Source organism: Lepus europaeus, chromosome 19 (genome assembly GCF_033115175.1).
Source record: "Lepus europaeus isolate LE1 chromosome 19, mLepTim1.pri, whole genome shotgun sequence".
NCBI lineage: Eukaryota > Metazoa > Chordata > Mammalia > Lagomorpha > Leporidae > Lepus > Lepus europaeus.
This window is the reverse complement of record NC_084845.1, coordinates 62779765-62793416: the sequence shown is the minus strand read 5'-3', so window position 1 is coordinate 62793416 and position 13652 is coordinate 62779765. Positions and strand designations below refer to the sequence as shown.

At 45.7% G+C, this 13652-nt stretch overlaps 1 protein-coding gene across 2 annotated transcripts in view; it reads left to right on the top strand.

Moving 5' to 3' along the window:
- ADAMTS18 (ADAM metallopeptidase with thrombospondin type 1 motif 18) overlaps window positions 1–13652 on the top strand; it is a 154537-nt gene that overhangs the window by 100079 nt on the left and 40806 nt on the right. For both annotated transcript variants that reach the window (XM_062176570.1, XM_062176571.1), the window contains 3 exons: window positions 395–490; window positions 5776–5924; window positions 11890–12062. In XM_062176570.1, coding sequence (XP_062032554.1) covers window positions 395–490; window positions 5776–5924; window positions 11890–12062 — 418 coding nt within the window. The remainder of the gene's footprint in view (window positions 1–394; window positions 491–5775; window positions 5925–11889; window positions 12063–13652) is intronic.

The following is a 13652-nucleotide window of genomic DNA, read 5'->3' as shown; positions in this document are numbered from 1 at the left end:
CGTGTAACACGTCCAACGGGCATACAACTCGGAATGACACACTGAATCAGACTTGCTGTATTCCAATTTTGTTCTGTTCCACTACCCTCGTTATTAATTACCGTTGTCATTGGAAGCTAGCCAGCACGAATGTCCTCTAGATGAGCCGTTGCTGCCTCTTAGTCACACCTAACTACACATGAAGGTTCAGGTACTGCCGACACTTCCTGCATACATTGTCACTAGGCCGTGTTGTCTTGCTGCTACCAGCCAACTTCACTTGTTCCTGCTTTCAGACTAACTCGTCTGATCTCAGCCACCCCAAAATATGGGATGAGTATGTTGTCTGCAGAAGCTCTGCGTGCTTTCATGTTGATTGTGCCATCGCCCTCACTGGCCCTTTCTTTCCTTGCAGGACATTTGCAAATCCCTCTGGTGCCACCGAGTGGGCCACAGGTGTGAGACCAAGTTTATGCCTGCCGCGGAAGGGACCGTTTGTGGCTTGAGTATGGTAAACTGCATACTTGTTAGTTTGTAGCTGCAGACACTTGCTAAGGCATGGAACCCCCAGTGTGTGTGTGGTGACCCTAGAGTGGAATACCTCTGCTGCATGTGTGTTCTGTTTCTCCTTAACCTGCATCATTCACAGTGATGAGAAAACTTAATGCTAATATCGCCCAAGTAGTTCAATTGCTTAACAGTTTTTTTTTCTTTTTTTTAAACTTTTATTTAGTAAATATTTTCCAAAGTATAGTTTATGGATTACAATGGCTTTTTCCCCCATAACTTCCCCTCCCACCCGCACGCTTCCTGTCTCCTGTTCCCTCTCCCATTCCATTCACATCAAGGTTCATTTTCAATTATCTTTGTATACAGAAGATCGATTTAGTATATATTAAGTAAAGATTTTTTTTTTCTTTACTGCATTTGTTTTCTGTTTTTACCTGGTGGCTTGGGTCCGAATCACTGTTTCAGTGAGCTGGTGGGTTTTATGGCACACCATGGGCCTTTCAACCTTGATGTGTTATATAAATGCCTCATATAAAGCATGTAAAAAGTACCAGTCAACAGCCCAGACTTGGGGAACTCGTTTGAAAACCCGGGCTAGAGGAGCTCCCGGGAGCAGAGGACAAAACATTGCTGGTTTTCATATCTCTGTTGCTGGCTCTCACAAGCCTGCTGGGGGATTGGCCATTTAGAGTGGACTCCATTCTACAGTCATTAATGACCAGATTCCAGGGACAGGAGACCCGGGGGAGACAGAGGAGAATAAAACTCCTTGCCGCCCGAGAAGAAGTTGTATCACCGCGGGAAAACTCCAAGAGAAGCCACCGGCTCGAGCTCCCTTTCAGTGCTCTTCTCTAAGTGCCAGCTACGGGCAGGGCCCAGCTGAGTGCGCGAAGTGAGCCTTGCTTGGGATGAGGAGTGCCCTCGGAGCCAGCTGCAGCCAGTGGGTGCAGAGGGTGGACGGTGCAGTCCTTCTCTCGGACAGGAAAAGGAGCAACTTGGCAGCGAGCAACCATCAGTGAGCAACGGAAGCAAAGCTCGGCCAGGCCAAAGCAAACGGGGGCTCAGCAGCACTGCCGTGTTCAAAATACGTAGTAGAGCAGTGCTCAGTGCCTCTTAAATGTGCTGCAATGTTTTAGAGAAAGTGCTTGAAATGGAAGACTAATGTGCAGTTTCTGATCAGATATACTTATCCTGGGACGTCCCAATAAGGATTCTCATTAAATTTTTTAACATTGGATTTCAGGATAATTTTACATTTATAAAACAAAACATAATGGTAGTGTTGTAGCCGTGGTGCTACAAAGCAATGAATTGACTGAATAATTGGATATACAGATATTGCCCATTTTTATTTTGAAGCATCCAGCTTTAGAAATTGCAACATGAGGAATAATGAGCCTTTTGAAATTTAAAAGCAACAGAGTTAAATGTGATGATATCACTTCTTGGCCTTTTGGCTAAGATCAAGTGTAATGTGATGCTATCCCAGAAAAGAGTGATAGAATTCGGAGGATCTCCAAAAAGTTCATGGAAGGTGCATCTTATGTAAAAACTATGCATGGATTTTTAAGGTTTTTTGACACCAAAACAAAATTTATCTTTTTTTGTTTTTTGAAGATTTATTTTATTTGTTTCAAAGTCTGAATTAGAGAGAGAGAGAGAGACAGACAGACATCCTGCACTGCTTCCCCAGGCCATTAGCAGGCAGCTGGATCAGAAGTGGAGCAGCCGGGACTGGAAGTGGTGCCCATGTGGGATGCTGGCATCACAGTTGGCAGCTTCACCTGCAGCAGCACAACGCTGGCTCCCAAAATTTATCTTTTAATTCCATTTTCCACCAACTCTTTGAAGTCCTTTCATAAATGACAAAGTGGTCTATAGCGTAGGTCTAAAAATAACTAAATACAAATGAGCCAGGGATCTGAGTTCCGTGGGAGCCCAATTGCATGTGGATTAGAGGTCAGTAAATCAAGGCAGAAGTTAGTAAACCCGTGTGCTGATAGCTCTCCTGCCCTGATCTGCCAGCTATTTTAAAATCCCAGGCCATGGTTACGTCCGTGGGAGGAGCCCTCGAATGTCAGTCACATTGGGAAGAGTGCATGTCCGTCAGTCCCACCCAGCATCACTCCACTTTAATCTTTGCCGCCTCGCTAGGTGTCCCTCTGACAGGGGATGTGATTTTCCGTTTGTGGGACAGCACACTGCTTGAGGACCAGGCCCATGACTTACTCTGGCTTTCTGCAGGAGGTTCTGGCACAGAGTAGCAGTTGCTTCGTGTTTTGTTTATTTCTTTGTAACCAAAACCCAATGTATCCTTGCTGTTCTTTCTCCAGTGCCCTGCCCTTTGTAGTAGAAATGCTCAGTGTGTGAGAATGTGAAAGCACTATGCTTTTATCTAGGGACGTGTCTGCAAGCAAGGAGGCTCATGTGAGCCATCTGTTAAAAGGGTAAGAAGTCCCGGCTGCTCCACTTCTGGTCCAGCTCCCTGCTCATGGCCTGGGAAAGCAGCAGAGGATGGCCCAGATGCTTGGACCCCTGCACCTGTGTGAGTGGGAGTCCCAGGTGAAGCTCCTGGCTTCCACCTGTCCTAACCCTGGCCATTGCAGCCATTTGAGGAGTGAACCAATAGATTAAAAATCCATTCTCTCTCTTCCTGTGCCTCTCCATCTCTGCAACTCTGACTTTCAAATAAATAAATCTTTTAAAAAAAAAAAAAAGTTCATGGATAAGGGGTATAAGAAAAAACTATTCAAGGATTTTTTTTTTAATTGCACCAAAATAAACTACCATTAAAAAAAATTGAGACCGAAGGCTGGAGGGAGGCAAATAGAGACAGAGAGCTTCCTTGTGCTGGTTCACTCTCGAAGACCCTCTAAAGTTAAGGCTGGGCAAAGAACAAAGTCCGGAGCCAAGAATTCAATCCAGGTCTCCCATGTGGGTGACAAGAACCCAATAACAAGGACACTCACCGCTGCCTCCCAGAGTCTGCATTAAGAGAAACCTGAAGTCGAAAGCCCGGGCCAGATATCAAACCCAAATATTCCAGTACAGCATACAGGAATCTCAGCTAGCATCTCAACTGCTAGGCGCAAGGCCCACTCCTCCACAGCTTTCAGTTCCGTTTGCCAGGAACTTTGTGAAGTCATTGCCGTTCCGTTTGAAATTAAAAGTAGCACCAGAAAGGTGTGCGTACAGGTGGGATGAAATTATGTATGTATATAGAATTTGATTGATAGGTGATGAAGATGTTTGCGCGCCTTTGTGTACATTCCCATATTTTCCCACTTTTTTGAATTTTTTTTAGTGATTTATATCATTTATTTGAAAGGTAGAAAAACAAAGAGTGATCTCCCATCTGCTGCGTCACTCCTCAAATACCCCCAGGAGCCAGTCCTGGGCCAGGCCAAGGAGGGGAGTCAGAAACTGAATCCAGGTCCCCTCCATGGGTGATGGGGGGACCCAGCCACTGGAGTCGATCAATACCTCTGCCTCCCAGAGTACTCATTAGCAGGAAGCTGATCAAGAGTGAAGCCAGGACTCGGATGCTCACTGTGGAACGCAGGCGTCTCAGTCTCTACGGCAATGCCTGCCCCTCTCTGCTTTCTGTGCTTCTTGGAAAGTCAGAGAGATGCCTTCGGTCAGCAGCCTAACCAGTGCTAGGACGAGTGCGGAAATAACAGCAAGGTGAATTAATGGCCTGAGTAGGAGAAATCTAAAAAAGCATGCTTCCAGAAGTGAAATTGGAATGAAGGCACATTGGTCAGTGATGTGTCTCCAAGCTGCGAGGTGCAGTGTGTCCCATTTGGGCTCTTTGGCTTCTGAATTAAATTTGGTCGCTGCTACTGGTGTAGCTATTTGGGCATCTGTGGGACTCAGCAAGTTGAAATTGCTTTGATAAATTTCCCTCATTTGGAAGAGTTTTAAATTCCTGTGTCCTTTGCATGCATCACAGGAGCTTCTACATGTGACATTCTCCCGACCACGTTTGGCACAGAGAAGCGACCGCATCAGCTGTAGCTGTAGCTGTAGCTGCTGCTGTTGCTTGCTCTGAATCCAACAGAGCCCCAGCAATCCCCGTGGGGGAGATGGATACATACTTACAGTAGATGGAATCCTCAGATGACCGAAGGCTTTCGCCTGAGAAAGTGCTCAACAATGTTATATGATTTCATGCGAACTCCAAAATGGCAATTAACCCAAGGGAAACAAAAATTAAAAACAGAAGAATTCATCAGCCCATGGCAAGAATTTGAAGAGAGGAAGCAATATCTTAACGTAGACAAAGTGTATTAGCAACGAAGCCACACAATAAACAGTGGCTATGCCAAGTGGATCACAGGGAAAGAGTGAAGATGTGGAAGTCAAACAACCTCTCCTCAGAGGCTGAAACCGAAGCCCAGTCCACAACAGAACCTGGCATGGTCTAAACCCAGCATTTTGGGTCTGATTGTAGAGGCTCTTAGGCGAGGGTGCAGTTAGACTAACTCATGCAGAACCTTGCTCATAATAAAAACACCATGGGAGCCAGGGTGGGGAGACACAACAGAAGGCGCCACCAAGGAGAGAGAATCCCCCAAGGAGAGAGATGACTCGGAGGCCTGCAGGTTGTCCCAAAGGAGAGCTGAAATGGAGAGATGAGCACATAAAGCAGCTCTCACCCTCACTTGCCTAAGTCCATGGACAGCAAAACATCCAGAGTTCTTTTGTCAAAGGCGTGGAAGATCAGCTGTGAGAGGATGCTAAGCAGGGACCATGTGTGTAGGGGGAAAAAAAAAAGACAAAGCACTGTGTCTAAACAGTACTGTTTGTGCAGTCTGGAAGCTACTCCAATGCATAAGGATTGAAATCGGGAAAAACACAATGTGGGAATAATTGCCTGTGCTTTTACTGTGAGTTAATCATTCAAGTGTGCATCCTTGGTTATGTCTTAGAAACGCTTTCTGACTGAGTGGACAATCCGAAATCGTTTCTTTAGGTAGCGTGCTGTCTCGGAGGCGAGGGAGGCGCCCTTGGAATTTTGTCTGTGTGGACTCCGATCGCTCACAGAGCACGGGGCCCTCAGCCTGTGGGTGAGCAGTGCCATTTCTGTCTGGATGGCTCATGCGGTCAGCACATGAATGTTTATAAAGTACACAGGGAGGAGAGGAATCTACCAAGGTGTCATCTTTTTTTTTTTTTTCCTTTCTGCCACCAGACCTGTTTTTCCGGTTTCTGTGCAGGTGTGTGCATCCCCCTGTGCTTTCCCAGGCGATTGCCAACAAACCATGTCCTGCTTTGATTTCACAGTGGTGCCGGCAAGGCCAGTGTGTGAAGTTCGGGGAGCTCGGGCCACGGCCCATCCATGGCCAGTGGTCGTCCTGGTCCAAGTGGTCCGAATGTTCTCGGACGTGTGGAGGAGGAGTCAGACTTCAGGAGAGACACTGCAATAACCCCAAGTAAGTCTGCAGCGTTCACCCAGGCCTTCTATGGCATTGACCTTCGGCCTGGAATGCACTGTCCTAGGTATGATTTTCCTCTCTCATTAACTGCTATCAACCAGCATTTCTCTGTACGTAAAGGCTATATGCATTGGACAATATATGGTGGGAAAAACTGAATAAAAAGCAGAATTGTTCGATGACAGCCCTTTAGATGCATGGAAATACAGATTTAAAAGTCAAAGGTTGTTTTGATGCAAAAAAAATTTTTTTTGGTCCAATGAAGATACGTAGTATGAAAAAATCATGCATGGGTTTCAAAAGATTTTGCAGCAAAATAATCTCAGAGTTTTAATTGCATTTTTTCCTGTTAACCTTGGAAGTCCCCTCACAGAGGAGCTTGTGCTGAGTGGGAACACCATAGTAGTCCAAGCTGCTTTCTTCATTCAGACGAGGGCTACACATTGTAGGCTGCTCGTACCCACAGTCCTGCAGGAGGCAGGAGCTTGGGCAGGGGGGTGAGACAGCCATTCAAAGAGGTGAGCTGTGGGAAGTTGGCTCAGCTTTGCCCTGCAGGAATGTACATCATCACGTGTTGACATATCTACCTGACATTTTAAGAGCAAGCAGAAAAAAAAGTAGTGCATGCAAATAAATTTCACAATGTTAAAGCAGTGGTGATAAAATTGATTCCTTTAGAAAAAAAACCCACTGTGAGGACTAAGGAGATCATCTTTGCCTTGGGACTGGCCTTGGTCACTGGCAGGTACCCCTGTCTAGGCCTGCAGCAGTCTGTGGTGCATGGCAATGAAGCAGTTACGAGTGCTGTCAGACCCTCTGTCTCCTCCAAGAAACACGATGAGCCGTGTGTTTCCCCATTGGCACAGCAGTGGAGAAGGAGCCAGGCTCTGTTGGCCACTTTCTTAGGGTGTGGCTTTGGGGAAGTCACCTAACATGGAGCTAACACCTGCCTCCAAGGCTGGGGGGTGAGGGAGAGGAGGATTAGAAATTACTTTGTCAAATGCATCCAGTGAGCATTCAACACAGAGTCCCAGGGGTCCCCAGGGGTCACAGAAGACCAGGCCACAGAGGCCACAGCAAGAAGCAGAGCCCTTCCTGCTGCTAGCGGACTCAGGAGAACGTGGTGGGTTGGGAAGAACACGATGGGGTGTGGAAAGTAGTGGATGTAACTGTACGGCGGAGTTGGAGTGGTTTGGAGGCGCTAGAGGACGCGGACTGAAGCCTGGCAGCAAGAGTTTCCATCGTGGTGCTGCCGCGCGTGGCCGCTCTGTGGCTGTACACAGCCAGCTCTCCTTCTCCCAGAATCCACCCTGGTAAAAGTGGGCTAACTGTAGCACCAGCGGCAGCTGGGCTCGGAGTTTAAAGTGCTCTTAGAAAGTGCCTGGCGTGTCACCGCACTGCATAAATGTTTGGTAAAGTGAGAATTAAAATAAATAGGGAAATTAGAGCCAAAGGAAATTTTTCAAGAGGCAAATGGGACTCCCTCGGACTCAGCAAAACCTAGGCTCCATAAAAAGGCTGGTTTTCTCTGTCATCGGAGGTGGCGGCTTCGGAGATACTTTGCTTAGGAATTTGTTAGGTGCTGTGTGGATCCTCTTAGGGTAATCAGGGGCGTTTCTGCTTTGGTGGTGTTGACCCTGTGGGTCCTTGGCACTGTGGGTCCTTTGTCCTGCAGGCAAGAAGTGCTGGGCAGCATCCTGGTCTCCAGCCACCAGGTGCCAGGAGGAGGAACCCCTGTAGAGAATGAGAGGGGAGCTTAGGATGCATTTACAGCTGAACTCCACTTGGTCAGAACCACCCTTCTGATGTGGCCCGTGCCTTGGACAGAGTGGTTAGGAGCATTCTGTTACTTGACATTTTTGAAGCATATTTCATGGATCTGGTTTTCATACATCACAACATTTTACAATCCCGATACTCTCCCAAGAAAGAAAGAGATTACCTAATTTAATAGCTCTGCTGGTGAAGCGCATGAATGATACCCCTGAGGCTTCCATTAAAAGCACTCTCATATCTGTGGGATTGAGCGGCCTCATTATAATAGGGCATTTTTCATGGAAAGATCCTATTGTAATTTTAGAGATGCCTAATAAAAGGATTAATCACCAAAGTGTTTCCACTCCATGCAGCCTTATCATTTGAAAGATCATCGAGATGCTGTTTGTGTAACTCTGCATGAAGTCACAAATAAAAGGAGATGATATCCTCTCCCCAGGCAGCTGAATTAATTATTCTTTCTCTGTTCTCATTTCTCTTGGTTTCCCTGTGGCTCATTGCTCTCCCTGTTTCAAGACACTGATATCCTCCTCTGCCTCAGTGTGAGCATGTGTTCTGCACACACCACTCAGCCCCATCGCTTGGGCTTTCTGCTCTGAGAAATAGGGTGAGGTTTCTGTTTCATGCAGTGATGTTGTTCCCGGAACATACTTTGTTTCATGAAATATATATATATATATATATATATATATATATATATATATATATATATATATAAAATTATCCGTGGCTGATCTGTGAATTTATCAAGTGTCTTGAGCCTAAAAAGAGTTTACAGGTTATCTGATTCTCAAATGGCCAGTGCCAGGGAGCTGTGGCCACCTCCTTTTTCTCAGGCCTATGGCATTGATCCAACTGCTGCATTGTCTCTTGATCTCTTTTTTTCTTTAATTTATTCATTAGAGAGAGAGGGAGAGAGATCTGCATCGCCTCATTCGCTCCACATGCCGGCCACAGCCCTGGGTGAGCCAGGCTGAAGCCAAGAGCTGGGGTCTCAGTGTGAGTCCCCCTTGTGGGTGGCAGGGGCCCTACAACTTGGGTAATCGTCATCGGCTTCCCAGGGTGCCTTGAGCGCGAAGCTGGTTTGGAGAGGGAAGCTGGGATTCGAATACAGGCACTTCCAGATGGGATGCGGGCACCCAAGCAGTGGCTTAACCACTGTGCCAAGCGTGCCCCTCTGAAGCCTGATCTCTCTAGAGGAGGACGATGCTCCAGGCCGTGGCTCCCATCGGGTTAGCACTGACGGATGAGTTGAAACCCTTGTGCTCAGTCCGTTACAGGAGGGCAGCTGGGGGAGGCAGAGGGTCCTCTTCACAGAAGCCTCCGTGCCCTGGTCACCCCCGTGGAAGTGGCAGAGTCGTTTTCAGGCCCTGCAGGGTTAATTCTTCAGTTTTCCTGACTCCCTGTGAAATGACCACATTGTCAGAGTGCCTAGGCAATTTCCTCTAAACTCTGCTCAAGAAAATGAATACTGACGTGCTACGGTGTTCTAGAACTTTCCTGAAACCGGACTGACTCTGAGAAGGAATCATTTATCACTTGAGCTAATGCAGCTTAGCAAATGGAGTTAGGAGGAAAGTCATGAATCGAATCACATCTGTGACCCATTTTCCAGCTGACGTTTTCTAGGTTCAGCTGATTCTCAGAATCACCAGATGCACTTTTCAAAACATGGTCGTTTCTGAATCTTCCGTGTCTGAGAAAGTCCGTGGCGGGGTCCAGGAATACACACACACAAACGTATGTGTGTGCGTATATGACAGGGCCTTCAAAAAGTTCGTGGAAAATACGAATGAAGGAAATGCTGCACAGATTGCAAAATACTTTGCACCAAAATAAAGTTTCAATTCTGTTTTTCCATGAACTCTCTGAATTCTCTTGAATGGTTATTTCACAGAGCTCCCATTGGATTCTGATGACCATCCAACCACCCAGTGTTAGAACCAGCAGTAGCCTGAACCACGCAGAAGCAAGTATAGGTATATGGTCCAGCAGTCCAACAGAAGGGCATAGTGTGCGCCCAGGCTGGTGCTCTCTATTTCTGTATTTGGCTTTTGTCATAAAGATACTATTACTGCGAGGGAGAGCGTGATGCAATTATCTATTAATGAATCCTGACATACTCGTTTAAAGGTGCAGAAAACTAAACCTGCATTGGAAGATTTCGTAGAAAAGCTCAAATTCTTACAAGTGATTACTTTCGGCCACTTTGACCTTATCCCGTAGTAGAAGACGAAATATCCGAGTCTATAGAAAGCAGACAGCGTAAGATATAGAACCCTGGGGACACAGGAAGCAACAGTAAAGAGCATTTAAAAGTAGTAACGATGCGTTTCTGCTCACCCTGCCCTAAATCCTTTACAGGCGTTGTGTCCCTTGTCAAACCTGTCCCCATCTTACAGCTGAGGACATTAAATAAAACTGCCGAGGTCAGGGTGGGAAGAGGTGGAGACGTGGACAAGGCCAGCCCCCTAAGCCGTGTGGGTCCTGCATTTCCCACTCCCCCTGCCTGTGGCCTCCCTCAGTCTGGCAAACTCAGCAGAGTAGGAGAGGAATCCTGGACATTGCCCCCAGCTGGGGGGCTGAGCGCTGCCCTGCCCCTTTCTAACCGTGGGAACCTTGTTCAGCTCCTTTCGTGAGCTCGCGCGGTCATTTTTCACCTTGTGAAAAGAGAAGGCAGTAGGAGATTGGAGGTCTTCCACATTACAGCTCCACGAGTTGAAAAAGTAACACGTTGTGATGTCTTTCACCTCATTAACTGTGAAGAGCCGAAATGAGGGTTATTTGTTCAGTCTCCGACAGAAAGTCTTAAACGGAGGAATTAGCTTTAAATATGGCTTATAAAGATGGCCTGGGGTCTTGAGGCTCTGATACAGTACTTTGGGTTTGCTCAGTGCTTTTTAGGTAATAATTTAGAGAGTCTTCGGGGATTTGATGTAGCGCAAAGGCTGCTACATGTTTGAGTAGTTGCTGCAGAATGTTTTGAAAGAGCATAAAAATCTCCTCTGGCAGTGTGACACTTCGTGCTGCTGTTGAATCCATTGCAGCACACACGGTTACAGGACTCCATAAAATCGGCTCAGGCACATCCAAGGCTGTTTCATCACATCCTGGTGCTGCCTAGGAAGACAAGGAATTTTAATCACGTGAATTTATTGACCTGCAGCCTCCTTGTATGTTACGTGTTGGCGTGAGTTCTTATATAACCACAGTGATCCACAGTTAAGTTGTAACCTTTGGAGAAAGCTACAAAAAAGGAGAGGTAAAAAAAAAACTAGCCATTGAGTAAGGTGGTACTGATAGTTTTCAGTGTGGCCTTTTTTTCCCCCTCTCCTTTATTTTGCTTTCCGGTTTTTGCAGCTCCAGAGTCGGCCCATCCAGGTCTTACAGAGCTTGCCATTAGATCATCATTATTTATGTTCTAATGGGATTCCCTAATCTGGAAATCCATTTCCCACTCTGCTTGGCAGGAAGAGCAGGCCACCTGCGAAGCTGCAAAGTGATTAAGCAGATGAAACCAGGAAGGTTTTCTCGCAGAGTTTGAAATCCGTTAGAATAAGGCACCCAGAGTGAGACATGAATGCGAATAGCATCTCCAGGATGGACACAGCTGGATTGGAGAGCGAGGGATACAGGATTTGCTGTCCCTTCTACCTGGTACCTTAACGCTCCACATAGCAGCAGGTGCTTGGGAGAGCAAAAGACAATAATGAGAGAGTTAAGAAATGGGAGAAAAGCCTGAGACACAAGTTGGATCCAGACATAAGGTGCTTTTGATGCCATCTCTGTGTGTAGCAAATCGATTTGGAGTAAGGAAGAGTACTGTGGGTATCACATTGGGAAAGATGATGAGGCCAGCTTAGGCTTTTGCAAAAGACTATATTAATAAATGTTATTTATAGTATTTAACGTAAACATATATACATAGATACATAAATCCGTTGATTACCTAGGTGATTAGTTATGTCTGCCATGATTACCAGAAGGGATTTGTTGACTCAAATGCTACACATTTGCATTTCTCTAATACATTGTATGCAGCTGTACAGACTATGACCACCTGTATCACTTCTGTTGTCCTTCCTTTCTGCCAAAATTCACCAATAGTGAATTTTATTGTTAGTGCATATGACTAAGAGGGAATCCTCTGAAAACCTGCGTAAAAGCTCTTTGATTTTACTTTCAGGCCTCAGTACGGTGGCAAGTTCTGCCCAGGTTCTAGCCGTGTTTACCAGCTGTGCAACATTAACCCTTGTAATGAAAATAGCTTGGATTTTCGAGCTCAGCAGTGTGCAGAATATAACAGCAAACCTTTCCGCGGCTGGTTCTACCAGTGGAAACCCTACACGAAAGTGGAAGGTAATTCAGTCTCTGTGACCCCCGAATGAACATGTCTCTCTGTGGAGGTTAATGTGAATGCACACACAGGAGAAATCAGTGCCTGTGAAAGAGTTCACTGTTTACCTTTCATTCCCCAGACCCGTGCGGGCTCAGTGTTTCCTTGAGTTGCAAAGATGGTGTTTATTTTTCCACACCCTTTTTTCCACAAGACACCCATTGTCTCCCACATCTGTAAGTGAAAGGGTTCATGTGCTTGGAACACACTTAGGTTTCTAAATTTACCTTAGACTTTTCAGCAATTAAGTCTCCCAGGGATGTTAATGGAAATTGGTATGAATTATCCAGACGAAAAAAACTTGTGAAACCGTATCTACCCCACAGAGACCCCATACTCAGTAACTGACCTGTCAGAGGGACACACACATGGGAAGGAAGGCCTATTTGTCAGGTGCATGTATGCACACAGACACGAGACCCCTGATGCAAGTTATCTGCAAGCTAGGTTCTTAGTACTTACAATGCAAAGATGTGGCTTCAGTTTCATTTCTTCAGTTAATTTCCTTTCGTGTTGGCTAATGATGAAACATTTGTTTCTGTTAAAATGTGAAAATTTAATATAGCTCCTATCACCTTTGTGGAATAATCTGTCACTGTTCTAGTTTCCTTTCCGTTATTTTCCTTCTCTGGATTTATCACAACTCATCTGTGTTCCCTTGCGAAGGAGATGAGTGAAATGTGTGACTCATGATGGCAGGTGTAGAGATGGAACTAGATTTCCTGAGCCTTCCTAGGCTGTTCCTGTGCAAAAGCTCAAGGTGAACCCGTGTTGCCCGTTAGTGTCAGGAAGTTAGTGCAATCAGAGACAGCACGCTAGCAGAAGAGCCTCCCCAACGAGGGACGACTGTGCCACGAGGCTCTGTGCCGGCCTGGCCGTTTCAGGAGCATTGATTGGGTTTGAGATGTGGCCATTTTTCTAAAAGCACAGAGAGAGGTGAACATTCTGAAAGCTGTGTCTTAAGAGGATCCAATGAGGTTCCTCTAGATGTTTACTATCAAAAAATCACATGAAAAATTTGAAGAACCCTTGAGTAGGAGGGGTTTTAGACTGAGTTGAACTTGTATCAGAGGACAAATTAATTCAAGGGCTAAGAGTGTCCTAGCTATAATGCATCTCAGAGAGAATTTCTTGGCCAGTTTATCTAGAATATTCTTCCTTCATCTCATTCGCTGGATGCTTTACCCTTCACAGCCCTTATCAGTGCAGGCATTTACTTGTTATCTAGTCACTTATCTATCATCTTTCTCCCCATAGGAATTGAGTTTCCACAGAGACTAAGCCTTTGGTGTGAACATGCTTGTAACTTTAGCATTGAAGAATACCATTTATCATACCAGGGTACTTCAAAGAGTTCATGGAAAGTTAGAATCAAAGATAAGCTTATTTTGGTGAAAACATTTTAAAATCCATACATGATTTTTTTATAACATGGATCTCATAAACTTTGTTTGCAGACTTCTTGGTTGTTTATGTAATGGCTGTAGTAACTTTTGAAATGAGGGAGTGAATAAACAGATATCGATTGTCCAAAATACAAATCCATTTCTTCT